Below are 19,314 nucleotides of genomic sequence, written 5' to 3'. Positions count from 1 at the left end.
ACCTCCTTGATAATGATTCTGTGCCCCTCTAAAAACAAAATGCTTTCATGTCGCTTCGGCGACAGAGGGTTGAATGGTTGACTCTCAATCTCGCCTTCGAAAATTTAAGGTTCGAATCCAGATTTGGACATGGATTTCCTTTTGTGAGTGTCCCTTCGGCAGTTTCATCTAATCATTATTGAACTGAAAATTTGAATACAAAATACTTTCACTCTCATGTCTTCCAAGCAAAGTATCATAGCCACCTTCGATTTTCATTCTTCTTCCTTACAAGAAAATTTCCATATTGTCATATAGATTTTCTGTTGTTTCAATAGGAAAATTATAAAACTGGTGCCCAAAAACCTTTAAAAGAGGTCAATTATCGAAAATTGACGCCAATAAGAGTGAAAGGAATGTTTTGATTATGTATTGAACCCCCTTCCTCCCGTTATTCATCCGCATGTCCAAGAGTGGGAAACCATGATTATGCATGATGCTTATGTATATATTAATGATATATACTAATGAATTCGACGATTTCCGCGTCCTCTTCACAAGCATCTAATTTTCGAATACAGAACCATTCTCTTCGCAGTCAGGTTTCACATCTGAGATTCCCTTTCGGAATCATGAATGTTCAACCATTCACAAATAGAATCTTGTCACTTTTTAATATATCCCACGTAGAACATGAAATGTCCCAACTTCTCTTACTTAAACATCCAAGACTTTCCTAAGAACAGAGCCCATCTCATAATAGTATTCAAACTCTCTACAATTTATTAAAAATGCTCCATTCTTCCATCTCTTCAAACGACTTTCACAACGGCGTGCATGAAGCATCTGAAGACTGTAATATTGTTTTCATTATTGTAATTTGTTACACTTGTTATATGTGCATCATTTTGTGTTATTTTTCATTGTTGATATTCTAATACAAAATGGAATTACTCTTTATTCAGGATTTGAAATCTAAATGAATGAATTGACATTTCATGATGGCTACTCTGTCAAACTTGTGAATAGGGCCTCGACGATGGCGTAGTAGTAACGTCGTCGCCTTGTAATTAAGGGGTCCCGGGTTCGATACCTGGTGGAGGCACATGGCACAGTGGTTTGGATTCCACTTTAAACTGTAGGTCCAGTCCCGATTAGCCTTCCTGTGTATAAAGTGGACTTAAAGCAACAAATCAATGAATCAAACTTGCGAATAGTAGAAACTAACTTTATTATGAAAAATACACATCCAATTCAAAGGATATGTTCAAAATCTCACTTGTTCTGACTTAATTTGGAATAGAATATAAAGACGTGAACTGATATGATTGTATATGAGCTGTTTGGCCATCCACATATTATATTGCATTTTTTTTAATTCGATCCACCATATTTAATAATACACACACCACGGTACTTTGTCATGTTTTATGGTATATGTATATGTATATGTTTCTGATATTCTTACATATCTCTTTCTACCTAAAAGGAAAAGTAACATGAACAAATATAGGCTTACTAATTAATTTTTAAATATATATATATTAAATGGATATGGATATACATATAGATCAAATAAAATGTATCCAATGCATGCGTATCTCATCTCTCTCTTTATCTTTTGTTTCAGGTCTGAAATATTTGTGGCATATATTTACAAGAAATATGGCGAAGGCATGCTTACCGAAGCTAAAAGGCTTTTTGAGGAGGAACTTGCTCACCATACTGACAGTGGCTGGTGTGGTGGTAGGCATTGCACTAGGCTTTGGTCTTAGAGCGTCAAGGGATGAACCATGGCCTGCAAGGGAGATTATGTACGTTCAGTATGTGGGCGATATTTTCCTTCGAATGCTTCAATCTCTCATACTTCCCCTGATCGTGTCCTCTATGGTATCTGCAATTGGTTCTCTCGACTTGAGTTTGTCCGGTAAGATTGGTGGTCGAGCTATCGTTTACTACTTCGGAACTACGATTTGTGCAGTCATTTTAGGAATAGCACTGGTTTCAGGTATACATCCAGGAGAAACTCTTGATAGCAATACAGATGCTGGCGAATCACCTGTTACGAGGAATATTACAACTGAAGATTCTTTAATGGACTTACTCAGGTATGTTTAGCATTTAGTGCAACCAATTCCTGCTTTAGTTATGGCGAAGATAGACGTTTTAGATATTTTGTATAGCTATCCTGTGTCCGGAAGGGGGGGGGGGGCGTGGCCCCCATCCTGGAAAATGAAAGTCAACTAAAAATTATATATTTGACACATATAATTTCATTTCAGCCACAATAATATGTGTTAATTAATGAACGAACATGATAAATTCAAATTTAAGCAATGTTTTTTTGAGGGAACAACATTATTATTTGGGAAAATGTGGCTTTTTGGCTCCCCCTGGAAAAAAATACCATCCTTTCCCCTCCCTGGAAAAAATCCTGCGGACGTCCATGTCTGTACTTGATGAATTCACAAAGTAAGTGTGAATTACATATTTAATTATGAATTTACATGAATCTTAATTTCATAATTTTCCCATGTCAATAGATAAAATACTCCGATCGAGCTGCAATCAGAAAATATGAATTTGTTTCATTCACAGATAATGTAATATATCCTCCTAAAATCTCAAAGGATATTTTAAAATCCTTAAAATTCGTCTAATTTTGCAAGCTTTACATAGATTTGCGAAGACAAATGATGCCATTGTTCTATACATTAAAGGTTTCTTTATCCGCAACGTGTGTTTATTAGTTCCTGTTGTAGAGTTAGTTATTCTTTATTGTCCAGTGGTATAGTCAGTCGAAATTAGGGATGGCCAGATCCGGATCCTAGCGGATCCGAAGTCCGGATCCGGTTGGTTCCGGATCCTAAGGATCCGGATCCTAAAATTTTTCGGATCCGGAATTTTCAGATCCGGATCCGGTACTTTCGGATCCGGATCCGTTTTGCCAACCAACATGCGCTTCTTTGGAAAGAAAGAATGTGCTTATAACATATTGTTACCTGTGCTAATATATATATATATATATATATATATATATATATATATATATATATACATACACACACAAACACACACACACACACACACACACACACATATATATATATATATATATATATATATAATATATATATATATAGAGAGAGAGAGAGAGAGAGAGAGAGAGAGAGAGAGAGAGAGTGTGCGCGCGCGTGCGCGATTTGTAATTAATTAATACACTTACAAGGGAGGTCTAAGTCTCCCCCTCCGATTTCCATGAAACTTTGCAGGTGTATTGAAGTGGGAATCTGACCCCGAAACCACGTAAATATGGCATAGGAAGAAACAGGGGGCATAGGGCCTCTCTATACACCTGTCAAATTTCATGGGAATCGGAGGGGGGAACAGGGGTCAGATCTCTACTTCAATTAGTCCTCATCTTGACAATTGAGTGGGTTTTGCCCTGTAAAACAGTTTTTTAGCTGAAACAAAAAAAAACACGTATTTCTTCCTTTGGGCCCCACTATACACCTGCCAAGTTTCATGGAAATCGGAGGGGGACACATAGGTCAAATACCCACTTAAATTTGTCCTCATATTGACATTTGAGGGGGGTTGCCCCCTAAAACAGTTTTTTAGCCGAAACAAAAAAAACACGCATTTCTTCATTTGGGCCCGTTTATACACACACCTGCCAAGTATCATGGAAATCGGAGGCGGACACAGGGGTCAGATCCTCACTTCAATTTGTCCTCATCTTGACATTTGAAGGGGTTTTGCCCCCTAAAACCGTTTTTTAGCTGAAACAAAAAAACACGTATTTCTTCCATTGGGCCCCACTATACACCTGCCAAGTTTCATGGAAATCGGAGGAGGACACTTAGATAACCTCCCTTGTTAGTCTTACACTTTGTAATTATATAACACTGCATATATTTTAATGTTTTATTTTAATTTGTAAAACTGTAACTGTAGAACATTTCTATCTTGTTATATGTGTTAAAGGTAAAATTTCCATTTTCCGTTATGAAACTTCCATTGGGTCAAGTACAATGTTCAAGTACATTTTCTTGTTCGGTTAGATCGCAATTACTTTATGACGATGTGTTCTGAAATCAATGGGCCACTGGTCATTCGATACTAAGTAATTTGTCAATCACGAGTCGCCGAACTTGCTACGAAATCATCTGCCTGCCTGGAAGATGGACGTATTCAGTGGCTGTGGGAATGTTCTTTGTCGTTGGCAGCCTCTGTAAATCGTGTCACTATATTTTGGAATAGGTCTAATAAATATGAAAAATGAATTTTTATAAGTAGGACGACGTTCACAAAGAGAAAACTAAATATATGCTTACAGGCCGAAACCAAGTGTTAGGTAATAATCAAAATCTAATTATTGATAACATCTCGTTTGAACCAGTTTCCAAATTCAAATACTTAGGAGTAATATTAACAAATGAAAATTATATTAAAGAGGAAATAAAAAGTAGGCTTAATTCAGGAAATGCATGTTACTTCTCTCTTCATAAACTTTTGTCTTCTCGTTTAATATCTAAGAAACTAAAAGTTAAAATATACAAAACAGTAATTTTGCCTGTAGTATTATATGGATGTGAAACTTGGTCCCTTACATTGAAAGAGGAACATAAATTGAGAGTATTTGAAAATAAGATCCTTAGGAAAATCTTTGGACCTAAAAGGGATGAGGAGACAGGTGAGTGGAGAAGGTTACTTAATTTAGAAGTACATAATTTGTATTCATGTCCAGATATTATTAGAATAATTAAATCAAGAAGACTTAGGAGGGCCGGCCATGTGGCACGAATGGGAGAGGAAAGAGGAGTTTACAGGATTCTTGTTGGGAAACCTGATGGTAAGAGACCTGTAGGAAGGCCAAGACGAAGATGGAGCGACAACGTTAAAATGGACCTAAGGGAAATCGGTAGGGATGGAAAAGAGTGTATAGAACTTGCTCAAGATAGGGAAAGATGGAAGGTCTGTGTTGCTGCAGCCATGAACCTTCGGGTTTAAGAAGGCTAGGGAGTTAGTTAGTTAGTTAGGACGACGTTCAATATCTAAAGAAGCGTTATGTTTCTTTTCTGTTTGTTAGTTCCTCATTGGAGTACCGACAATTGCATGAGAGTTAGAGAAGTTCTCTTATTGGTTTTATCGTTATATATATTCCTAACTAACTAATTCTCCAGCATTCTTAAACCCGAAGGTTTATGGCTGCAGCAACACAAGCCTTCCTATCCTTATCACTGCAAATCTTCGAGAGGGAGAAATATGAAGTTACAGAATCAAGGAGTACACAAACTACCTAATTCCTAAATGCTAAACGATGGAAATATTAAAATTGGCCTCCCAGCCCCATACTCTAGCGATAGAATTGCTGCCATATCAAGGGGTTCCAGGTTCGATCCCTGGTGGAGGTAACATTTCATTAAGTCATTTAGATTCCACTAGAAGGGGCTTCCCCTATGGAGTAATGGCAACGTCGTCGACTTGTAATACCCGGTGGAGGCATATTGCACAGTGGTTTAAACTGTAGGTCCAGTCCCGATCAACCTTTCTCTGCATAAAGTGGACTTAAAAAAAGAATCCATCTTTGAAGCACATCTAAAACTATTGATCCAATTCTGTGCAGTATTTATGCACAACATATTCTGAAATAAAATTAAAATCTTCATCAGTTATTTTCACTTATAAAAATGCCCAGTTCAAGAGTTGCAACTATATTCATTGTTTTTACGACAATGTACTTGTCTCGTAGTGGAGGTGAATTTGTAGTGAAAATATGTTTGTTCCTTGAGAGTAGTACCTTCCAAGTGGACGGTATTTCTCTCATCCTTTCCATTTTTAGCCCTAAGTTCTGAATTCCAGTCATTGAACAAGAAAATGTAAGATATTTCATCATGGCAGAGAAAATGTTATCATTAACATACTTTCTATTGAAGGGTGGTATTGCTTATTTGATGCCTTCTTTATAAAGTTAGTGCTGCTTATCTGAAGCACGAAAAGCTACAATCTTTCGCCGCTCCCTACTGTTGTGATTTCAACAGTTTAGAGTTATGGCACACTGAGGCAGGAAGGAACTCAAAATGAAGACTCTTCAGCAGCTGCTCGTAATGGTTGAAATATATAAAATTGCATTTTACGAACTTTAAAAGCTTTGTGTTATTGAAATGTGCACACCCCCATCAACAGATGCTTACGGCTAATCAAGTGTTGCTTTCGTAATCGAAATCGTAATAAGAGGTTGATTGTTATATATTGTTATATATATATTCTGTCCTTTGAGAAAAAGCTTTTTAAATCTTTGGATTCAAACAAGGTTGTAGCTGCTCATAAAAATAGACGTATCTTTTCGTAGTTTCTTGCTGTGGTTACTTTCTTATTTTATAAAAAAAGAACTCACATTCTTTACATAGAAAGTATGTTACATGTAGTATTTATACATATGTCCAGCGAGTTGATAATGAGTGTATTTCTTATAGTGTATTTTGTTTACTGCTCATATGAATAGTAATTGATTGATTTAGTTTATTTTACTTCGCGTTTTGTGCCTCTTGGCTAATTTGCGAAGATGGGGATGAGTGATGAAATGATGAAATTGATGAATGGACATTCACAAACAACCAAGCCCGAGCGGGATTCGAACCCAGGACATATGAATAGTAAGTAAGTATGTGATATTATTCCTCTCGATACTGGCTTAGGAAAATAAAACAATAATTTCATTTTATTTGACATAAAAGATTCGTGCCTGCGGAACAAAATGCAACTTAACATCTCGGTGATTTGTCCATGGATCTGACTGTAAAGCATGTCACTGGTAAAATTATACCGTAGTAAAGTATTACGTAATTATCCCTTTTAGCCGATATTTAGCCCCCGAGAATTTGACTCCGAAATCTGGGGTTCGAGTCGCCGGGTTCGAGTCCCGGTCATGGTTTTAGTGTTCCTTTGTGAGTGTTCCTTCATGAATTTCTCCATTCATTCTCATCGTCCGTTTATCCTAAAGAGGCAGAAAATGACGTAACATGAGAGACATAAATTATTTTGGGGAGGCAGAAATAAGTCCTTAGATGTGTCCTTAATAATTATTAATTAGATTATAATCTAACATGTCATAACATCATATATTCACACGTACATCACCGATAAATTAACAGTTAAATTTAACATTTCCTTTCAGAAATATGTTCCCGCCAAACCTCATTCAAGCTACAATTTCGCATGTAAGTACACTCTTTCTCTTTGGAGAGTAGTATTTCGAAATGTCCTTTCCCTTTGTGCATCGTCGAAATTATTATTTTTAAATTTATAATAAGTTTTTATTAATAATGTACAAGTAACAACAAAACTTTAATTCCAGATGCACATTCGTATAACAGTATTTATAAAAATCTAAACATGTTCATGATTTAAAGTATTGGTACAGTTTGTGTCAAAATCCAGATTAAAATACAAGAATATTGTACGATATTGACTCATATTAGATTGCATGACGTTGCTGTACTCATTTCAAGTTTTCTCATAACAATGGTAATTAAAGTGTAACTGCCACATGAAAGGAGCTAATATATTCAGAACTCTTTTCTTGTTATAAAAGTTAAATTTATATCACGTTCATCCTGAAGCTTCTTCAGTATTGGATATTGAGTTTCTATTGTCAAATAATATTTTTACTTATTTGAAAGCTTCGACAAGTTGCAGTTGATACAGATATTGTTTAGTGTCATAAAATTTAGTTTTGTTTAGATGAGTTCTTTATGAAAAGATATGATTTTTTGTAGTAAAAGATTAACCAATTTCTAAAAGTAACTTATTTCTATTTTAACTTCCAGTATCAAACAGCACTAGAAAAACCAAATGAAAATGAGACAGGTAAGAGATTTTTCTCACAAGAATTTGTTGCTTGTGTGTGTGTGTGTGTGTGTGTGTGTGTGTGTGTTGGTTCATATTAAATCTATTTATCTTGTTATGTAATGAATTACAAGTTTAACTAACAGTGAGTCTTTGATGTTATACTTGATTCATGTTGATCAGAGTGACAAACTGAATGTGTAATCTAATATTGTCAGGGCATTTTGGAAAATATGATGCAAGTTTAAAACAGCATGGTACACTTGAAATTAAGAATTAGTAACTTTCAACTTTCAAGTAAGAAAAATTACAGTAGTGGTAGTGTGAATGGTATGAAACAATGGAAATAAAATTGTTAAAATGATTGATTGGTTTGATTTGGTGTTTTAAGTCCACTTTATGCACAGTAAGGCTAATCGGGACTGGACCTACAATTTAAAGTGCGATCCGAACCACTATGTGCCTCCACCGGGTATCGAACCCGGGACCCCTTAATTACAAGGCAACGACGCTACCACTGCGCCATCGGGTAGGCCCAAATGTTAAAATGAGTGTCATGTTTTCAAATAAATATTTTTAATTTTTTGTTTATTGCCACACATGTCATGTAGTGCAGAGACGGATATATTGAGTTCTATGTTATTTACTTCTTAATATACAACAGTTTCGATATATAATACCTGAATAATATCAACAAAGTTTGTTGTTACAGTGTCAATATTGGTAGCATTATATTCTACTTCGACTGTCTGTAGAACCAATGTGTTTTTTTCTTATTTTTATCGATTTTATTGTTGTTTGGCAAATGAAGGTTGTTTAGGATTACAAAAAAAATACTTGAGTATCTTACACCATCAACATTACTCGAACATCTCCATCCATTATATGGTGCTTTAATCCTTCCAGTTCCTTAAAATGGACAGAACTAACCAATTTAACCACTCTCGAGGAAAGAAAACACGGGCAATTTTTTAATCATTAAGCTTAATATAGCTGCTCTACTTTCAGACATATTAAAATGGGATATTAAAGGCAAGTACGAAGATGGAACCAACATGCTAGGAATGATAATATTTGCAGCTGTCATGGGAGTGACTCTCGGGAAAATGGGGGAAAAGGGACGTCCGCTTCTTGGTGTGTTCACATGCCTGAGTGAAGCAATGATGATAATTACTGGATGGGTCATATGGTATGTATTTCCATGATTATATACATATTATTTTAGACATGAAACTTTCACTGATTCGGTTATTTTATTCTCTCATTACATTGTGTATTCGAATTTTTTAAAGTACCGTGTTATTTGTATCATTGTAAAATGCATATTTCTTTGAGTAACTGGTATGCAAGTACCCACTAAAAGCCAAAGAGAGAATTTTGGTCCCTTAGCCTGGTGTAGATATTTATTTAATTATTACACGGAACTTGCCTGAAAAATATCATTTTAACACTGTAGATATAATTTTGTTGATAAGAAGAACAATCCAAACCTTTAACCTCTTCAAAAAAATGTAGGATTGTTTTCATTTGTAGAAAATCAAGTGAGCGAGAAAGGGTGAAGGTTTACGACGGGTAAGACAAAGATCAATACTCTTTTCAAATATATTCTAATTTTAAATTTAAAATGTGTTGTTCTGTTCTTTTAAGAACCAGCAACTTGCTTACATATGTGCAGTGCCGGATCCACAAGCCGCAAAACCCCGCAGTGCGGGGGGCCCCGGGGACAAGTAAGCCTTTGGGGGGGCCTCAGCCATTTACATAGTAGAGGGTTCGTATTTGCGTATGTAAAAAATAAACGTAGTTACTCAGGGGTACAGAAACGAATACAATATATACAGGTAAAAGTAAAGTTAAAGTTTCGTATGCATATAGCACCGTGCCATGAAGGCACATTTAGGGTATGTGGGGGTAGGACCCCACATATTTTCCATATAGGACGTCTTGGAAGTGATGTGATCAGCACCACGCTCCGCCCGCCTTTACCACCAATCGGGTACCATTTGATTTGAGGCTGGGTAGGTCCTGGAGTCCCTTTATACGGGGACAAAGCCGGAAAAATTCCGACCTTAAATAGCCCACCCCGGGTCTCCCTCATGGCAGTCAGACTAGAATCAAATCAGGCTAGAATTTCACTAGAAATGCAGTGGTGAAGTTTTCTTCAACCTATCTTTAATCAGGAAAATGTTATGACTGGATGATTGTAACACATGTATAATTTTCCAGGTGTGAGAAAACAGTGTCATATATATATAAAACATCACCACGGGCGCCGAAACCATGGGGCCAGGGGAGCCCGGGCCTCTCCAGTTCTCGTCCTCCCGCCCCTTATAGGGGGCCGAATGTATAACTTTCAACATATTATACATAACTTTTGCACACAGAAACTTCGCACACAACAGGTGGGAAATTAAGCAGGATTCTGCTCTGAAATGGGCAGAATCAATAATGTGGGACTATCACCCAGTTTGAGTCTCTTTCTTGGGCTTGTGCGTTTTACTATTTCAGTATTTCCTTTTGCAAACCGACAATGAAGTAAAGAAAACGCATGGTATATTATGAACGAATATGTGCGAGAATAGAGGAAGAAGCGTGCGAAAACTGTAGTCTTGAGGCTCTTGAATGAGCCAGTTTATTGCAAAATAGGCACCTTTGTTTTCCTTCGGAAATGTCAAGCAAAAGTTGAAGATATTCCGTTTTCAATATGCCACTGTTTTATATAATCAGGATTAGTATTTTTTTTTTTTTACGTGTACCTGTAAACATGTGTGTGCTACTTCATACGGCATTGATGTGACTGAAAGTTGCAGTGCTACATATTTATACCAATGCTTAACCATAGTTCAAAGCACGTGTATGTGTGTGTGTGTGGGGGGGGACTGCTTAAGGCCCGAACGACCCAAGCGATTGCCCGGGGCACCGCCCTCGACGGCACCAGACCGGGGCGTCCCGATTTAGAGCCGAATCCTTGTTTTTTATTACATAAATGTGCATATTTGTTTTGTAAAGAGTTGGATTTCTGTAGAGAAAAATTAATGGAAGTTACTTCTCAATGACAAATATATATTGCAAAATCATGTAGCAATATATATTAAGAGACTACTGTTATTTTGATATCAACCTACAATATACGCGTTCTTTGACATTAAGGCATTGAAAAAACAAGGCTATTATTTATCGTCTTTAAAACCGTAAATATACAACAGGGTCATGTCCTTTATTGGCAGAAGGTGGTAAGTAGTAGGATCAGGGTAGAAAGTTGATGAGGGGTGAGACAGGGTGGACAGTTGGGGTGCCAAAAATCGACCTCGCCTGGGTGAAAATTTTATTTTGGGCCTTCTTTCTTTTATGTAAATATGTGTGAAGATATTAAACTCCTATAAAGGAATGTAGGAATAAGTATTATAAACCGAATATGATAATCACATTTTCAATCAAAACTTTACCCACCCCCCACCCCCGCCGCACACGAAAATAAATCAGTATTTATGCTTTACTTTACATTGGGCACCCCAAAATCTCTGAAGAAATCGGCACTTATGCACATCACCCCCTTCCCATTTAAAAGTTTTGAGTTGAATTCAGTATGGCGGTGTGTTCAAATCCGCCGCTTGGAAGACACCAATGTGGTTCCCCCTAAGCCTAACCTGTTTCTATCATGACTAATTGTACCCAACCTAACTCCTTTACTTTTTATAGGAGGTGTTAAGGGACTTTTGAATCACCCTGTAGCCCTTGCATGTGACTTTTTCAACATGAGATCAAGAATTACACAAACACACACACACACACACACACACACACACACACACACACACACACACACACACCCCACACACACACACACACACACACACACACACACACATATATATATATATATATATATATATATATATATATATATATATACAGGGTGTCGCAAAACTCTTTCAACAACGCTTGGGTGCTGGTAGATATCATAAAAACAAGTAACTTTTCCCTATAAAGTTTACCTCGAAAGCGCTTAGTTTCTGCGCTATAAGGGCTTAGAATCTATCCTGTACGTATGCAACCCAACACAGCAAACGCTTGCTCTGACATAACTACCGGGGGCGCGTGGCAGGGTTGCCACTAGCATTCCTCGTTAAGAGAGACGACTTGAAAACAACAACTTGGGAGTCTTGCCTGAGCAAAATCCAAAACATTAATGTACTTGCGATGTTGTAAGAAGCATTGACAGTACTTTTAAACTGACAAGACAAATAATGGGCAGACTGAAATTCAAGATTACTCATTCTAAAATATCTCCATAATTGATTGATTGATTTGGTTTATTTTAATTCGGTTTTCTGCAACCTTTGGCTAATCGCGAAGATGAGGATGATATGATGAAATAACAAATGACACCAATGTCTAGGCCAGGATTTAAACCCGAGATACCTGACGCCGTAGCGAGCTGTGTTAACCACATCACCACGGAGTATTTCGTGTATCATGCGTTATCAACAATTGCAAGGGAGACGTGAGATATGGGAAATCCACGAACGAACAAATGTAAACATAATGTGTTTGCTGCCTCGTTTCGAACACGCAGAGCCGCCCCCGTGCCGGAGTGGTTAGCACATCGCGCTACGACGCCAAGGGTTCCGGGTTCGAATCCTGGCCTGGGCATGGATGTTTGTGAGTGTCCATTCATCAATTTCATCACATCATCACTCATCCCCATCTTTGCAAATTAGCCAAAAGTGGCACAAAAAGCGAAGTAAAATGAAGCAAATCAATCAATCAATGGATGAATCAATCATTAAATTAAAAGAGCATTGCAATTATTTCCTTATGAGACGAACACGATTAGCAATAACGCTAGCACAGATAGGAATAACTTTCTCATAAATAAATTATAATAACATTACAGTCTGCGTGTTCGAGACGAGGCAGCAAACACATCATGTTTACATTTGTTCGTTCGTGGATTTCCCATATCTCACGTCTCCCTTTCAATTGTTGATATCGCATGATACACGAAACACTCCGTGGTGATGTGGTTAGCACAGCTCGCTACGGCGTCAGGTATCTCGGGTTTAAATCATGGCCTAGACATTGGTTTTGATTTCTTTTTTCTTCCCCTTTAATTTGAATTTAAAATTGTGGGTGCGTCAGCACTAAGGCTATTTTGCACCCGTCACATTATACGGGGTCCAGCCCCTTATCGTTACAAAAAACAACTCTATCGTTGCACAACTAAAATTATAAAATATTAAAATGTTCTGACTTTCGTTAAAAGCTGACGCTGTAAAGGGGCACTCAGCACACATAAGGACAAAAGAACAGGACAATACAAACAAAATTATACTGGCCATGGGGCCAGTCGCCAGAGCCTCGTTAGTCTTAAGTCCAGGGTGCACTAACGTTTAAGTGAGGTTGACATTTGGGTGTACTACGTGGAAGGTCACCCCTTACACCCCGCCTAGACATTGGTGTCATTTGTTATTTCATCATATCATCCTCATCTTCGCGATTAGCCAAAGGTTGCAGAAAAGTGAATTAAAATAAACCAAATCAATCAATCAATTATGGAGATATTTTAGAATGAGTAATCTTGAATTTCAGTCTACCCATTATTTGTCTTGTCAGCTTATAAATACTGTCAATGCTTCTTACAACATCGCAAGTATCATTAATGTTTTGGATTTTGCTCAGGCAAGACTCCCAAGTTGTTGTTTTCAAGTCGTCTCTCTTAACGAGGAACGCTAGTGGCAACCCTGCCACGCGCCCCTGGTAGTTATGTCAGAGCAAGCGTTTGCTGTGTTGGGTTGCATACGTACAGGATAAATTTTAAGCGCTTATAGCGCAGAAACTAAGCGCTTTCGAGGTAAACTTACTTTATAGGGAAAAGTTACTTGTTTTTATGATATCTACCAGCACCCAAGCGTTGTTGAAAGAGTTTTGCGACCGCCTGTATATATATATATATATATATATATATATATATATATATATATATATATATATAATGTGTGTATGTGTGAAGGTAGATAGGTAGAGGGGGGGCCTTTTGTAATATTTTGCGGGTAAGCCCAAGATTTGTAGATCCGGCACTGCATATGTGCTTCTGTAGCTGAGTGCAGCCAATTTTATATTAATGATGATCTGTTAAGCCATGTTGTCTTGTAATTTCATCATCCTCATCTTCGCAAAATTAGCCAAAAGTGTCACAAAAAGCAAAGTAAGGACCTGAATATGTGCATCGATAAATACAGGGTGGGCACAAAGTCGTTTTCCCCAAAACAAGTAATTTTAATTTATTGGGGAAAGCGGCTTTGTGCTTACCCTGTATATTCACAGTTGTGTATATAATACATTTTTACTAGTGCGAATAGTTAAACCTTGCCGTTCGTAATAGAATCCTAAAGGTTTAAAAAATATATCTTGCGACTCATGACTAGGGTATAGTTATCTAGTTAGGCTAATCAGGAATGGGAATGGAGCTAGAACCCAAAGGATGAAGTTTATTCTGCTAGTAGCCATGTTTCTGTTAAAAAAAAATCCTGCATAAGTACAGCTTGAATTTAAAATGTAAACCTTAGTAAAGCTAAATATATGCTGATATTGCCAAAGTGCAATCTGATAAGCAACTGGATTGGTAGTAGGGGAAGGGGTGGGAAATGAAACGTCGGCAATATTTTCCTGGGGGTAGAAGAAGTTGTGAGAAACTGATGGTAATACGATTAATCTATCATCAGCTCTGGGGGAGACCGCATTGCCTAAGGATCTATGGCTGCAGTCGATTTACGAATTGCCGGATTTGGAAGAAAATTTAAGCCGATATGTTTGGCTGACTCGACTGGGCCCGTCATGGCTTGAAAGGATGGAGCTGGTGGTGAGGGCATTGCTGGGGAGGCGTTATCAGCGCGTGGTAGCCTCCCCTGCTGCTATAAGGAATCTAGTGGACACCAGTTGGGAGATTGTCCTGCTGAGCGCAGACATGTTGGGCTCCTATCGGACCCGGGAGGGCCTGTGGTACAGTCATGGAAAAAAGTTCTTCCCCATAAGGCTTTAATAGGAGCAAGTAATGCAGGAGGGTAGGCAACACATATTGCACCCTTCGATGATCGGGTGATTTTGCCTGTCTTAACACCGAGAAATGTGTTCCACGCGAAGGTCAACATGACAGGAAAGTAAAGAGGGTCACGTGACTATTGGTTACGTGGAGTGTTGTGCTTCTCCACGTCCCCAGTTCTTGATCCACATTGCAGAAAAAGTAGAGCTGCATGCAATATATGAAAATAGGTTGTTTTCAACTACAAGCTTAATTATGATTTTCCCAATTGTAAATCTATCAGACGTGTCTCCCGATTTAGTCGGGACAGTCTTTTACTTTGAATTCCTGTTTTTTCATAGGCGTAACTTGACGGGAGCAGAAAGGGCATTTGTAACCCCCCCAAAAAAATCAGGTTTCTTAAAGCTGCTAAAACAGGAATTAAATACTATGATTTGACGCGTCCAAAAAAAGTATTATATTGAAAGATTGTTCCCAAATACGTAGATAGCAATTTAATACTTTGAAAGTGTCTCAGATTTGTTTATTATGTCACATCTTAGTGTGGCACAGGTCTACTACAAAAGTGGAATTTCGTAACAGAAATATGAACCCACTCCTTTTATTTCGTAGCCGATTTCATCTTGAAACTGAAATTAAGAATATTAGTTAACAAGGTAAAAAGGTAAAGTGTTCCCCTGTGCATAGCACAACGCCATGAAGGCGTATAGGGGGTGTGGGGGTAACGCCCCACACTTTCTTGATTCGTTCGTGAGTGGGGGTGATGTGATCAGCATCACGCCGCCCCATACTTTCTTGATTCGTTCGTGAGTGGGGGGTGATGTGATCAGCATCACGCCCCTGATCGCCTTTACCCCCAGGGTTTCCCCCAGGTATCCACGTCATTCGACGCTGGGTGGGCGCCGGGGCCGCTTCCAACGTTAGAAAAGTTCCCGGGCTTGAACCGGCCGGGGATCGAACCCGGGGCCTATAGCATGGTAGTCAGACGCGTTACCAACTGAGTCACCGGCACAGATAGACTAATCTGAACTGCATACAGTTTAAAGTGGGATCCGAACCACTATGTGCGATCACCTGGTATCGTACCCGAGACCCCTTGATTACAAGGCCTTACCACTACGCGATCAGTGAGGCGCACACAATCTTTGTATTGCGACCTTTTTAAACCTATATGTATCATATAAGAGGTTGTTTAACGTTGCTATGCCTCTATGGATTATATATAGCCAGTATTCGAGCACATAGCGTCAGGTTTCATAGAATATAAGCTTCTCTTGCATGTTTATGGTTTCCTGTCTGCAGTAGAAAAACTGGCAGGTTCCCGTAGCTTTTCTTTCAATAGTCTTCCAATGGTTGCATATCATATCACTCAAATTTGATTCATTCGTTGCGAACACAATCTCACCCTGACGTCATTCCTCCCGCTTTCCTTACAACCCTTGGCGAGGAGGGAGGAGAAAGGAAAGAGGGGGAGGAAACACTGCTTTTCAGGCGCGGTGATTCCGTGCCCAGGGTAAGCTCCTTCTTGTGAGAGTCCACCGGTCGCACTCTCAACCTTGAGAGCCTTTGCCGTTCCCTCCGCTCAACTAGGGAAAACATACCCGGTAGAGTGCGAAGAACAGGAAAACTGAATAACATGGGCAAACCAATTCTACGCTAATTTTCACTTTACATTTGCTTCTGTCTTGCTGATTTCTGTTACTTGAACATAAATTTATCAAAAGGGAAAAGCTTAAATATTGAAGATGAAGCAAACTGAATTAAAATTCAAGGTTTAAGCAATTAAAGCACCTATTTGCTGACTCCCCCCATCCTTGTATTTACAAAAATAGTGATTGTTTCTCCTCTCTAATCTTCAAAAGCAGCGAGAATACTTATCTCACGGAACTGAATATTTTTTTAAAGGGAAACCCCCCTCCCCGAAATCCTACAAATATCTAATTTAAAAAGTGTATAGTGGTAATTCATTTTACTTCATTAGCAGGATTAAACACTTTGCTTAATACGTTGTAATAATCTGAGATTCATCTTCAGGACTTCTAACCCCACTGTTTCAAATTTATGTGGCGGCTGATAATAAGGGATGATCCCCATCCCGAAATAAAATTCTGACTCTGACCTGCAATGATTCGAACTTTTAAAAACCTGTCAATTCGAGCTCGGAAAGGGATTTTTTTTATTATTCATAGGGAATTTCATTCTGAGCCAGGAACACAACAACAGAAGTTTGGCGCGTGAAACTGAATGCGTGTAGTCGTTGGCTTCGTGCTGTGCTTCGTGTTTATTATTTATTTAGGTGTTAGTGTTTGTCGTGATAGTGCTGTGTTAAAGGGTAATGGATGTGATACAAGATTTGCTGGTGAAACCTTTTGGAACAAGATCTTTTCAGGAGAAGTTGCAAATTGTTAATACAGGTAGGCCAGTGTCATCGCTTGAACTTATTTCTACACACAAAGACAAAATCGGGAATATGTGAGGCATTTTCGCAAGCAAATTATGACAAAACACCATGGTTGACAGGAAGTATAAGTGTTAATAAGCTTTGCATTTTTGTTCGCCGTGCTTACTTTTCGGGGCTGAAAAGAATGTATGGACGCGTGACTGTAATATTTGCAACACTTGTGCCAAACATGAAAAATCCAAAAGTCACATAACTTCCTTTGTTAAGCTGCAATCTTTCGCCCAGACACGTATTGACGTGCAACTGGACAAACAGCGTGCTTTGGATGTAGTACAGCACAAGTAATCGGGTCCTGGAGTAAGTTGAATTTTGCACTTAAATTAATATTGCGGGTTTTTATTTCACTAGTGCACGTCTTTCATTTTTATATTTCACAGGCTGTTTTTTTATAGCTTTATAATACTGTCTTGTTTTATTATTTGAAATTCTACGCGTATAGTAAACTGCAATAACGAGAATTAATTGATTGTGATCGTAGCAATAAGACAAACATTCCGACACAATATTCCTAAATCCAATATGGAGCGTGACATAAATTGCACGGAAACTTTTGGAGTTTGAGGATCAAAAGGTCGGAGATTACCCACTCGTTAGAACCAGCATACGCCACTGTCTACGTGCAATGACGGGACCAAAACATACGTCAGATAGCTGTGTTCCTCCTTATTTCGTACGCCATTGATAACTGGAACACGTGACCTCATCTTTGGTAGAGCACAAGCCTGCTTGCTTGCCACCACCCTTTAGTTCAGTGACCTTCGCCCGTAGTCAGCAAGAGTGAATGACTCACCAGATACTTGTTGTCTGTAAGGCTACACAAGAATAGATATTTCGTTAGTGGCTGTAAGTATTGTTTCATCTGCAGTTATATCAGTTAACATTTCAATAGTTTCCTAATGGTTACGTTAGTGATAAACATGTAAATTAGTTCTCGAGAGTGAACGTTTTATCTATTTGAACGGGGGATTTTTATAGAGCCTGCATGTATTATTATTATTTTTTTTAACAAGAAGAAATTCGAAGACGCAAAAAGAGTTGTATAAGAGTAGTTAACAAAAGGTAAAAAGAAGAAGAAAACGAAAATGTAAATGCTGAAATAAATTATGGTAGAGATCGAGTGAATAACATTTTGTCATGGGGCCTCCTCGATGGAGTAGTGATAACGTCGTCGCCTTGTAATCAGTGGATCCCGGGTTTGATACACGATGGATGCACATAGTGGTTAGTATCCCACTTTAAACTGAAGGTCGAGTCCAGATTAGCATATCTGTGCACCAAACCAAAACTAAGAAAGAAATTGTCACAGTGTAAGAAAATTTCATGTTCAACCAGATACGAAACAAAAGGGAATAATATATTGCAGGTTGGAGTTCACATCTGTAGCATCTAACCAGCACAATTATGAATCGCAACATATCGTATCAGATCCATTTTTATTATACATGTATGATAATATAAGAGAAGTAGAGGAAAGAGAAAACCAAGCGAAACACGGACGCCTTCTCCAGAATTTCAAATCTCGTTACATAAGGTTCTGGGTTGGAGTCCCGAACAGGCATGACTTTCTTGTTCTTGCCCTTTTATCTGCTTCATTTCATCATAATTCATCGTTATGGTTTACCTGCAGGGGAAGAATAATGACAATAATTGCCAATACAAAGCCAATGACAAACAGAACAACTCGATTACGGAGGTGCCAAGAAGAAACGAGACTTGACAGTTTCTCCGCCTCTCGGTTTGTCGAATTGAAAATTGCTCTCCCGTTAAATATAGAAATCGAAAATGTATGTGAATGAATATACATGTATTTTATATATTCCGGTTTTGTAGGAGATTTCGTGAGAGATGAAATAAGTACTCTTCCATCGTATTTATTTTTATAATTTTTATTCCCTGTTCGATGATCGCGACGATAAGGACGAGTGACCATTACATGAAATTGATGACGAAATAGTCAAACACCCCCGACAAGGACGGTACTCAA

General features: G+C 38.2%; 1 protein-coding gene across 3 annotated transcripts in view; it reads left to right on the top strand.

Annotated features, from left to right (window-relative positions):
* The window catches only part of LOC145983935 (excitatory amino acid transporter 3-like), a 49,378-nt gene that overhangs the window by 12,807 nt on the left and 17,257 nt on the right, over positions 1–19,314 (top strand). For all 3 annotated transcript variants that reach the window (XM_083117105.1, XM_083117104.1, XM_083117106.1), the window contains exons 2-5: positions 1,610–2,087; positions 7,160–7,202; positions 7,812–7,851; positions 8,839–9,019. In XM_083117105.1, the coding sequence (XP_082973231.1) occupies positions 1,645–2,087; positions 7,160–7,202; positions 7,812–7,851; positions 8,839–9,019 (707 nt within the window). In that variant the 5' untranslated portion in view covers positions 1,610–1,644. The remainder of the gene's footprint in view (positions 1–1,609; positions 2,088–7,159; positions 7,203–7,811; positions 7,852–8,838; positions 9,020–19,314) is intronic.

The sequence above is a fragment of the Lepisma saccharinum genome, chromosome 2 (assembly GCF_977018435.1).
Source record: "Lepisma saccharinum chromosome 2, izLepSacc3.1, whole genome shotgun sequence".
In the NCBI taxonomy this organism is placed as follows: domain Eukaryota; kingdom Metazoa; phylum Arthropoda; class Insecta; order Zygentoma; family Lepismatidae; genus Lepisma; species Lepisma saccharinum.
Note: the sequence above shows the minus strand (reverse complement) of the source record. Positions and strands in the feature narration are given on the sequence as shown.